The sequence below is a fragment of the Manacus vitellinus genome, unplaced genomic scaffold, assembly GCF_001715985.3.
Source record: "Manacus vitellinus isolate BGI_N305 unplaced genomic scaffold, ASM171598v3 scaffold_160_pilon, whole genome shotgun sequence".
In the NCBI taxonomy this organism is placed as follows: Eukaryota; Metazoa; Chordata; class Aves; order Passeriformes; family Pipridae; genus Manacus; species Manacus vitellinus.
This window is the reverse complement of record NW_021939129.1, coordinates 39,223-50,225: the sequence shown is the minus strand read 5'-3', so window position 1 is coordinate 50,225 and position 11,003 is coordinate 39,223. Positions and strand designations below refer to the sequence as shown.

Below are 11,003 nucleotides of genomic sequence, written 5' to 3'. Positions count from 1 at the left end.
GGGACACACGGACAGGGACACACGGACACGGGGACAGGAACACGAGGAGAGAGACACAGAGACACGGGGACACACGGACAGGGACACGCGGGGACCGATGGACGGATAGACACACTGGGATGGACACACAGGGACGGACAGACGGATGGACAGACGGACAGAGCGGGATGGACACGCAGAAACGGACGGATGGACAGACGGACACGCAGCCCCCAGGCCAGCCCGGGGCTGTGTTGATTTGCCCAAGCAGGAGTTTATTGGCCGGAGCAGGAGCCGCCGGGAGCCGGGGCCCCTCCGGACATTGTGCACGGCCCGGGGGGCTGTGACGCCTCTTCCCGGAGCTCCCAAATCTCAAATCCCCCTTCCCGGGGTTCGCTCCATCGGCCCCGGGTCGGGACAGTGGCACGGAGCTGCCTCCAGGGCTGCTTCCAGCAGGACACAGAACACGGCAGGGAGAGGAAGCCGAGCTGGGACCGTGGTCACCTCCATATTCCGGGGGTCGTTGCCCCATCTCGGGGGTTGTCATCCCATCAGACAGAGGGGTTCAGCTCCAAACACGGGGGGGGGGGGGAAGTCACCCAGAGATTCCCCTGCCCCCCACCTCCAGGCAGTGCTGGGAATGCAAATAAAGCTCTTTCCTTTGGGGGCTGAGGACAAATTCCCCCTCTCTGAGCTCACTCAGCCACCTCTGGCCCATCCCAGTCCAACGGTGGCACCCGGGATGTGTCTGAGCTGGTCACCCGTGGGGACACGGCCCCTCCTGGCTGGGACTCGGGGTGTTCAATCCCACTGGCATCTCCCTTTGGAAGTGGGCAGGGGGCGAGTGCTGCGGGACTTAGGGTGGGAGCAGAGGATGGTCAGCGGTGCCCTGAGTCCAAAACCACCCCAAGTGCTTCTCCTTCCCAACAGCCCCACTGTCCAGGTGAAAAAAAGAAGGGATTTGAGGCAGCCCAGCCTCAAAACATCCATAAAGGGATAAATCGGCTCGCACAGACAGCAGGGAAAGCTGCTCCTGGTGGGGAAACCACACGGATCCGGGTCCATCCCTGCCAACCTGCAAACAAAGCAGGGCTTCCAGGAGCTCGAAACCAAACCCAAGGTACAAAACTCCTGCCCGGGAGCTCGGGAAAAGCCAGGCTGGCTTCTCCCTTCCCCCCGTGGCTGGCTCAGCTCCCCGGGACACCCGAGTCAGGAGATCTCGTTGCCGAAGACCTCGAGCACGAGCGGCGTGAGCTGCATGCTGTGCTCGGGCTGGAAGGACAGGCAGCGGTACTGCCGGGAGTGCTCCTCGTTGAGGCTCCGCAGGTCCGCCAGCTTCTGGATCATCTTGGCGTAGAGCAGGCGGCTCCCCGGGGGCGGGTGCCGGCAGCGGATGTAGGTCTGCAGGATCTCCGAGAGCCTGTCCTGCAGGGATTCCACCAGCGAGGTGTCCTGCACGCCCGGGCGGTCTGGGGAACACCAGGGATCGCGGGAGGTGCCGAGTTGGAAGGGACCGCCAAGCATCGTCCAGTCCAACCCTCAGTTGTCCCCAGGAGTCACCCCATGTGCTCCAGAGGATCATCCAAACCCTCCTGGAGCTCTGGCAGCCTTGGGGCTGTGCCCACTGCCCTGGGGAGCCTGGTCAGTGTCCAACCAGCCTCTGGGGGAAGAACCTTTCCCTGGGATCCACCCTGCCCCTGCCCTGACACAGCTCCAGCCATTCCCTGGGTGCTGTCCCTGCTCCCCCCAGGGCAGAGCTCAGTCCCTGCCCCTCCTCTGCCCCTCCATGGATGTTGAAGCCCCCAGTGAGGTCTCCCCTCAGCCTCCTCTTCTCCAGCTGGACACACCGAGTACCCTCAGCCCCTCAAGGCCCTTCCCCACCTTCATTACCCTCCTTTGGACGCTCCAACAGCTCAATATCTGCCCTATACTGTGGTGCCCAAAACCACTCCCAGTATTCAAGGTGACTCCCACCCTTTTCTTTGGGGACACGCCAACCCCTGGCCAGATCCTACCTGGGGACAGGATGCAGATGGCCATGAGGAGCACGTGCTCTTCCTCGTGAAGGTTCAGCTTCTTCAAGCCAACCTGGAATTTCACGAGTGGCTCGAGCAGGTCCATGCTGTGGCCAGCTGGGAAGAGAACGGACCTTTAGCACGGCTGGCTCTGGAAGAGGATCTCCCATGGAGATTTAAGGTCCTGCTCTGCCACCTGCACCCCCTGTTCTTAATGTTGGCCCTCAAATCCTCAAGTGGAAGAGGTTCAGGGCAGGGTCCAGCACCTTTTCTGATGGGTGCAGAGGGAATGGCTTTCCAGGGAAAAACCCACGGGATTTCTGTGCCTGAACTTAAGGCTGGGATGAGATTCCTTAGCAGGGGAGGGTCTGGCAGCTTTACCTTGGGTGACGTCGCTGACCCTGTACTTGAAGTCGTTGCTGCCGCAGGTCCAGCTCATGTCCTCGAGGGTGAAGGACTGGTTGGAGCGCAGCATGATCACCTCGATGGCACTGGACTTCAGCAGGACAATCTGGTCCTCTGCTGACAGGTCCCTGCACCACATGGGGGGGAGGTTGAGGTGAGACTTGTCCACGAGCAGAGGGACAGAAACCACCACCCCTGTCAGGGTCCCATCGGTCACCCCATCCTGGGGCAGCCCAGCTCTTCCCTCCCCACGGTTCCTGTGTCAGGAGTTCCTGCAGGTGAATTTGTCCATGCCCTGGGCACCAGCCTGGAGTGAAAGAGAACCTGAGGGCCCTTCACAAACCCCTCAGGGTGCAGAAGCTTGAGTTGTTTCGCTGACAGAGTTTGGGTGAATTTTCCAGAGTTTGGAAAGAGAGGAGAGGAGAACCACAGGAAGGAGGAGAGAGAAAAAGTCAAAGTAGGAACAGACCTGGGAAGGGGACAGAGCCGAGGGACAGCTGTGAAGGGGAAGCAGAGAACACGATCTGGCTGTGGAGGGCAGGACAGGATTCCCAAGAGTGGAAAACCACCTTGGATGCCAGACCTGGGAGCAAACGTCTCACCTGAATCCCGGGATCATTTTGGCAAAGCCGATCACCTTCTGTATGCTGTAGCTGACCAGGTCAGCCAGGTGTGGGAGCATGGAGAGCTGGGAGAACTCGATGTTCATGGAGGAGCTCTCGTCGTTCTCCTCGGACAGGACCAGGTTTGAAAACATCCGGGGCTCCACGGAGTCTGGAGAGAGGGAGACGCTCAGGGCTTGACAGTGCAACACCCCCACGAGGGTTTTACAGCCACAGGAGGTAAAACAAGGGTCTGAAGTGTCAGATTTAGGTCAAACTACTGCATTTCTTCCCCTGTCACCCCTGGGGAAGTGAGTGTGGTACCTGGGAATGTGCTGAAGGCATCGGAGCCGAAGAGATCAGTGGAATCCTCCTCTGACAGGTCCTGGGTGAGGAGAGAGGAGGACTTTGTTGCCCCCCTGTTGTTGGGGTGGCTTCTCACGGGGGGCTGGAAGAGAAGGGCAGGGCGTGAGGGACGGGGCCGGGAAGGGGAGAGGCGCGGTGGTTGTTCACCTGCTGCCACGAGCAGCGAGGGTTCCACAGGGGTATTTTTAACTCCTCTCTGAGGGGTGAGAGGGGTTTGGAGCATCGGGGGGCTGCCCACGGGGGTGGGGGCGGCCCGTCCGTACCCGGAACTTGGAGAAGTCGGCGTAGGTGGGGTCGTAGGTTTTGCGATGGGCCTCGAGCAGGATGTCGATGACCCTCTGCTGCTCCTCCGAGAGCTTGGGCTTCAGGCTCTCCTTGAGCGCTTCCTCCTCCTTGCGCTTCAGGATCATCTCCCGCTTCCTCTGCACCTCCTCGTCCGTCAGGATGACTGTGGGGCAGGGGAAGGGGCAGAAACAGGGACTGGAGCGACCCCAGGCTGCGGCAGAGAGTGTCCCCATCGCCTGGATGATCAGTCATTGAACCTGCATCGACCCCACCCCGCTGTCACCTCGGCTGCCGGGTCACGGCTTCCCGCTGTGCCCGGCAGTTTATGGTGCTTTTAGGCAAGGGCTGGGTGAGATAAGGCCACACGAGCACTGCCACACGCCCGCTCTGCTCCCTCGCTGTTTGCTCTGTGCTTTCCAGGTGACAGAAATCCTGATCCCGCCAGACTCGGGTCAGTGGGTTCGCCCAGCTCCAGCGCCCAGCGCAGCTCCGCTCAGCCCCAGCTGCCACCCTGGGTATCCAGCAGCACTTCTGCAGCATCCCCAGGGGAGTTCTAACCTTATGTTTAAGCTAAGGGCACACATAAACACCCCCCGCTCCCAGGGGTGGGTATTTATGGCTTGTGTTAGGGGTGATGGCCCTTGGACTCTGAGGCAATACACTAGGATTGTCCCCTTTATTTAGGGAAGGGGAGCAGCCACAGGCAATCTGGGCTCAAATCTTAACTTTATAAAAAAGAGCTTGGAGACCTGAATGGCCTGAGAGGGCTGAAAGAGAAGAAAAGCACAAGGGAGCTGCACAGATCTCTTGGGTTCAACCTCCATCCCCGTAGCCGCGTCACCCGCTCCCGAAAGCGCTTGGTAACACACATCCACCTAAAAATAGCAATTCCCCTTCCTCAGGCTGTTATTAGCCCTTTCACCAGGGCATTACAGAAAACCCCAAGCGTGTTATCTGATGCCGAGGTGGCTGAGCCTGCCCTGCGTGAGGAGATTTGACTCTGGGCGAGTCGAGGTGGAATTTGGGCCGAGAGGTTGGCGGAGGGCGGAGGGAGCTGCAGCCGCGGGGCTCCAGGCAAGGAGCTGTTTGTTGTCCCTGCTCCTTTAGCCAGCGGCATTTTTCCGATCCCTTTTCAAACTTGCACAACCTCAGAGGGCACCAGAAGGTCTCGGAGAGACGGGAATGAGCAGATAGAGCTGAAAGGTCACCTCGGCCGCGGGCGCGTTACGGCGGCTCCGCGGGGCACGGCGCGACTGCTCGGGGAGAGAAATCAAGAGTTTTGCCATCCCCCCTCCCAGTTCTTCGTACAAAAGCATCAGATCCATGTGGGCATGGGGAGAAACTGGTGGGGGAAGCCACGTGTGGGGTTGAGGAGGAGGATGGGGCAAAGCCAAGCCCTTGGCTGTGGCCGCAGTGCTGGAAGTGTCCCAAGGATCGGGGCCTCAGAGGGGATTCTTGCAGGTTACACCAGGCAAATTTGGGATCCTGCAAGGACTAGATGACCTCTATTGGTCTCTCCCAACCCAAACTATTCTATGACCCCAGGACCATTAGAAGGCAAAAACCTATCACCATGACTTGGAACCGATCAAATTTCATCCCCCTTATTAGTTCTATCCTGTTGACTTCTACCTCTTATAATTCTAGCAAGCCAAAATCACCTTCAACAAGAACCTCCCACACGAAAATATATTTTTACCATAACCATAATCCTCACCCAACCATTCCTCAGAGCGGAATGGAAAGATAAGGATGTTTCTGTGCTGCGGAAAGAGTGCCGGGGAAGTCAGCCTGGGACTTCCCACCCTCTTTTAGGGAATCCAGCCCTCAACCAGGCTGGTAACAGTCTGGCAGTGGCATTTCTCAGCCTGGCAGGAGCTGTTTCTGGTGATTAGCAGCAAACCTGAAACGCTCCGTGCCAGAGGAACCGGCTTTCCCACAGGAGCAGGGATAAGGTGGATGAGGGATGTCAGCGCAGTGACCCCCCCTCCACTGCTTTATAAAGTGCTGGGGAAAAGGATTCAATGCTTATTTGGACTCACGGGAGGATGGGAGTGGGAATACAGGGCTGGGAAGCGGCTCAACACCTGCCCTGAGATCTCAGCTCCCATCCCAGCTCCGAGCTTTCCGAGCGCCGAGCCAGAGCCATCCAGCCACAGACTCCTGGCACAGCCGGCGCCATGGCTGAGCCTCTGCGGGCTGCCCTGACCCCAAATCCGTGTGGAGGCCGAGATAACATCTGCCCATCACGTCCAGCCAGACACTGGCCCTCTGTGGAGACGCCACAAGGCAGCAGGGAAAGCCACGGCCAACACCCCTGGGATTGTGGAGCACGAGGATACAGGGATACAGGGTGAGGATCCAACTCTGCGCCCCTGGCCAAAACCAGGGGATTGGGAGTGCTGCAGGATGGGGGGAGGGGGGGGGGAGCAGCACAAAGGCTCCATCAAGCAGGAAAGAGCAGCCAAATATAAAAGAAAAAGGAAGTTTAGGAAACATCTGGGAGTGCCAGAGCCTGGCAGCGGCTCCTGGACTCGGGAATAACACATCCCATGCTTAGAGCAGCAGGGATGTCTTGGCTTTGAGGGCCACCACCTCTTTGGGAAGTGGAGGAGAGCAGGAGAGGTCGTGTCCCCCCCTGCTCACTCTCACCCTACACAACCATAACCCTTCCTGCTTTCCTGAGCATCTGGGGAAATTCCAGGGAAATTCCTTCCCACTTCTGCTCCTCTCCCTGGCTGTGAGATGCTGGTTTGGTTCTGTTTTTGTTCTCCTCCCCTCTGGGGATTTTCAGCCCTGAGATCATAAATCAAACCTCGTGGGGAGGGTGCTGAGCACCAGCTGCTCAGGGCTCCAGCCACATCCCAGCAAGCCTTTTCCTTGGGAAAGGGATAAGGGGTGCTGAGGGTTGAGTGGCACCACCTTCTCTGGAGAACACGTGAAGACTGAGAACACAGGAGCTGTTAAAGGCTGGGGGAGAAGGGGCAGAGACACTGGGAGGTGAATTCCCTGAGGGAGCCCATCCAACACCCCACGGTGTGGATCCAACCCCTGAGGGATGGGTGTCCCTTCCTCAGCTCCAGGCTGCTGGAAAAAGGGCAGTTTTGCAGGGAAGGAGTAATTCCCCCCCCCCATTTTCTGGCCACCTAAACCAGCAGGTGGGATAGTCCAGCCCCAGACCCTCAGCCCTGCTTTACAGCCCATTCAGGCCAGGAATTATCATTATCATCCCAGGAAAAAGCAGCAGGAAGGGAACGGGGCAGCCAGAGGCATCCCCAGGCTCGAGACCTGCCTTCCAGAGCGACAGAGACATTCCCAAACAACACAAACAACAGCCTTGTGGAAGACACCAACCCCCTCAAAAGCTTCAAGATGCCTTATTCCATCTAAAAATAACAGCAGTGTCCGGTGGCAAAGTCCATGGGAGGCTATTTTTAGTCCCGGGGGGTTGGTTTTGGTTAATCCAGTCACGGTTTGCTAACGGGGTCACTTACACGTTAACTCCCGTGCAGAACATGCCTGTCCCTGGCACCTGGAGCAAACAGCTTGGCATCTCTGCCCAGGCACTCTCCAGCCTGCCCTCAGTAATTAGTGCAGGTCAAAAGTCTCCCTCATTAGCTCCGAATGAGCCCCGAATGAGCTGCACAACCAGTGCCCACCACGGGCTCCTCGTGCTCCCCAAAACTCGGGGGCAGACGGTGCCCTGTGTGGCCTTTCTCCCCCTCTGGTTCAAAAGAATAAGATCCAGAGATTTTTCTCTTCATCAGGGATCTTTAGGACCGTGGAATATTTAGGTGCTGCTTCCCTGCAAACCCCTCCATGTTCCGATTTCCCCGGAGAACCCGGAGGCTTTCGGTGGCACTGTTTGTTCCCTGCTCAGCACACGAGGCAAGGAGCACCCCTTCCATTTTCCAGGCTTCCAGGTCCATGGACACCCCTGCCCACGGTCTCCCAGCAGGAGCTGTTGTTGGGTTTGAACCCTCCATGAGCACCGACCTGCTCCCGAGGAGCCGGGACGTGGAGAGCTCGTGCGACGCAGGAGGGGAGCACGTCAAACACATTTTGTTTTTAAAAGCTGCTTATCCATAAATAAAGCCGAGGAAAATAAATATTTGGGCAACATTAGCGTGTTTGGATTGGGTTAAAAACTACTTTGCTTCCCTCTGCTGTTTACTTAAGGCTCTGCTGTGCACGTGGCTGGATGGACCCACATGGCAGGGCCCAAAAAAAAAAGAGCCCAGAGCTACAGAGGAGGAAAACACAATCCAGCTCTGTTGGGAAGGATAGAACTTTTAAATAATTTTAGTTAATGGTTTTAATTAACTTCTAAATCATTGTCTTAATTAATCATAACCAATAGATATTAATTATGAATAGTGTGCTATTCTTAAATTACCCTTAGCCAGCGTTTAGCAAAAGTTGTCACAAGGTGCTTTTGAGGGAACACAGCTCGGGAGAATTAAGTTTTAATTGAACTTAACTAAAGTCTTAATTTAAATTAAGGTTTTGATAAACTAACTCTGATTTGCTCCGACGTACAAAGCCTGGGAGGGAAAGATGGACTGTTGAAGTTGGACATCTGGAATGCAGAATTTATGGACCACGAGGACATCTTACAGAAAGCAGAAGATAAAGAAGAGGCCAACAAAGACTCAGCCTTTGTGTTGGAAAGTCCCTACCGGTGGAAAAAAAAGATACTAAAATGACTAAAAGTATGGACTAATTAACATAAGCAGTGAGAAATCAGTAACCAATAGATAGAACACTAATTAGTGAATGAGAACTCTGTAATTCAGAACCAACAAACATTAATTTCTTTGCTCAGACACAGGACACAAAGGGTAAGGAAAAACACAAGTCCACTGGAATTTGCAGGACTGCCCCTCTGAGAGAGAACTGATGGGGGAAAATAACCACAAATATCAGTCTCAAAAATACCTATTTTCTGCTCTGAGCAGAGAGGATACAGGAAACTTTCTGCCCAAATCCAAAACACACAGAAAAATGTCTTTGTGTAGTAACTGATAAAAACATCGATATATTTTAGGTATGGATATAATCTTTAGGTGTCAGGAGGTGTTTTTTTCTGTCTAAACCCCACAATCAAACCCAAACTCACGCCTAAAATTTAACCAGCTGATTTACCATCACCCTCTGGCGTGCAGAGAGAGGCCCTCGAGCACGACCCGAGGAATTCAAGACGCAACAGAATCAACCAGTGTGCCCAGGCATCGACCACAAACCTCCCTGGACACTCTCACAAAAAGCTGATGCCCCTTGAGAGCCGGGAAAAGCCACTTGGCCCTGGGAAAAGCAGCTCCTGGATCACCCCGGTGCCCACAGGGATCATTAAACGAGCTCCTCTCAGATGATTAACCCACCACATCCGCCGCCCTTTGCATCCCCCTCGAGTCCCGGGAGGGTGTCCAGGTTTTGTGCCGCCCTTCCCAGCCCTGGGGACCGAGAGGGAGCTGGGCATGGCCAGCTGGAGCTGGGATGTCCCCCGGGGTCGTACTCACACTCCTTCATCATGCCGATGTCCACGCAGCGCTTGAGCCGGCACGCCTGGCAGTGCCGCCGGTTGTCCTTGGTGATCTTGCAGTCCCCGTTGAAGGGGCAGGTGAACATGGCCTTCCTCTTCATGCTCCTCCTGGGGAGGGGCAGAAAAACACCCAGTCAGCCCCGGTTTGGCTCTCCAAGAGGCCGCTCCAAACCTCGGGAGGAGACGGGAGGACGAACGCGGATCCCGGACGGCAAAATGCTGCCAAGGGGTTGTTGGGGGTGCTGGGGGTGTCTCTGACCTGGCTGTGTTCAGCTGGAGAAGGTCAAGAGAAGACCCTGAGATGAGCTCAGCTGGGTAGAGCCCAGTGCTAACCACACCAAAGGTGTGGGGTCAACCCCACTATGGGCCATTCCCTTAAAAGCTGGACTCGATGGTTCTTGTGGGGCCCGTCCAGCTGGGAATATTCTGGGATTCTGTGAAGTTGGAGAGGCTGCACATGTTTGGGTGCATCTACAGCTTTGAGCTAGAGGTTCAGGCACTGCTGGACAGTGTGGAGAAGGAGAACTTCTCACAGGGACACAGCCAAGGGGTTCAACCACAGGTTAATCCCAGAATGGTTTGGGTGGGAAGGGACCTTAAAGCCCATCTTGTTCCAGCAGGGACACCTTCCACTAGACCAGGTTGCTCCAAGCCCTGTCCAACCTGGCAGGTAAAGCAGCTTTCTGGATCTGAACAGGTATTTTGAAGGCCATGAGATGGGTGAAAGGATTGCAGAGAACCCCCCCAGCAACAAAAGAGAGCAGAGTGGGGGCCGTGTTATTAAACATTTACCCACCTTTAAGCCTGGCTTTGCTGGAATAACTGGCTGGAGCACATGTTTGTGTGTGCAGGAGAAAGAAATCTCACTGCAGGATACAAGAGAAACAACACTTAAAATAACAAGCCTCTCTTCCACCAAAACCACACTGTGCCATGTTCACCCACCGCTGCAATCGGGGCTGTAAATCTTCCAAGGACAAAGGGTCAAAGAGGCAAAGCCAAAAAAATCTTCCAAGGCAAAGGGTCAAAGGGTCAGAGCCAGAATCTTCCAAGGCAAAGGGGCAAAGCCAGAGCTCCCAGGAGGGCCTTGCAGCAGGGTGAGAGGCTCTAAAATGGCACTTTCCAGGCAGAGCTGAGCTGCTCCATCCAAAGGGCAGTTTCTCCGTTGCCTCTGGGGATGTCACTTGGCCTTGGATAAAGCTCCTCAGTGAGCAAAGCTCCTCTCTCCCTTTGGGAAGGTTTCTAAAGGTGCCTGGGTTTAAATGAGGTGATTTGGAACGGAGGCAAACCAAGCCCTGGGTGCTGTCAGGCTGCAAAGGCAAAGTGGGGATGTTCCCAGGGGCAGAACAGGACAGAGATGCAGCTCCAGGAGAGCTGGAGAGACTTTGGACAAGGGCCTGGAGGGACAGGACAAGGGGGAATGGCTTCCCCACTGCCAGAGGGCAGCGTTAGATGGGGTATTGGGAAAGAAATTCCTCCCTGTGAGGGTGGGGAGGCCCTGGAACAGATTTCCCAAAGGATGCCCCATCCCTGGAAGTGTCCAAGGCCAGGTTGGACGGGGCTTGGAGCAAGCTGGGATGGTGGAAGGTGTCCCTGGCCACAGCAGAGGGGTGGGACAAGATGAGCTTTGAGCTCCCTCCCATCCCAAACCGCTCTGGGATTCCACGAATCCCGAAATCTGCCACCAAGTCAAAGCTGAGCTCAGCACGAGGATGAGGAGTCTCCTGCCACAAAGAGCCCCTCCTGGGGCACTAAAACCCCTCTGCAAGACTGAGCTGATGGGGCACAACCCCTGCATCAAAGGGGAGG

At 55.9% G+C, this 11,003-nt stretch overlaps 2 protein-coding genes across 3 annotated transcripts in view; both read right to left on the bottom strand.

Annotated features, from left to right (window-relative positions):
• The window catches only part of CUNH12orf10 (chromosome unknown C12orf10 homolog), a 5,665-nt gene extending 4,621 nt beyond the window's left edge, over window positions 1–1,044 (bottom strand). Inside the window, exon 1 of the mRNA XM_029958623.1 lies at window positions 1,031–1,044. Within this exon, the coding sequence (XP_029814483.1) occupies window positions 1,031–1,044 (14 nt within the window). The remainder of the gene's footprint in view (window positions 1–1,030) is intronic.
• Window positions 950–11,003, bottom strand: part of VDR (vitamin D receptor) — a 28,876-nt gene continuing 18,822 nt past the window's right edge. For both annotated transcript variants that reach the window (XM_018069932.2, XM_029958620.1), the window contains 7 exons: window positions 9,172–9,302; window positions 3,631–3,815; window positions 3,326–3,449; window positions 3,002–3,173; window positions 2,376–2,527; window positions 1,995–2,111; window positions 950–1,448 (listed from right to left, as the gene is read on the bottom strand). In XM_018069932.2, the coding sequence (XP_017925421.1) occupies window positions 1,189–1,448; window positions 1,995–2,111; window positions 2,376–2,527; window positions 3,002–3,173; window positions 3,326–3,449; window positions 3,631–3,815; window positions 9,172–9,302 (1,141 nt within the window). In that variant the 3' untranslated portion in view covers window positions 950–1,188. The remainder of the gene's footprint in view (window positions 1,449–1,994; window positions 2,112–2,375; window positions 2,528–3,001; window positions 3,174–3,325; window positions 3,450–3,630; window positions 3,816–9,171; window positions 9,303–11,003) is intronic.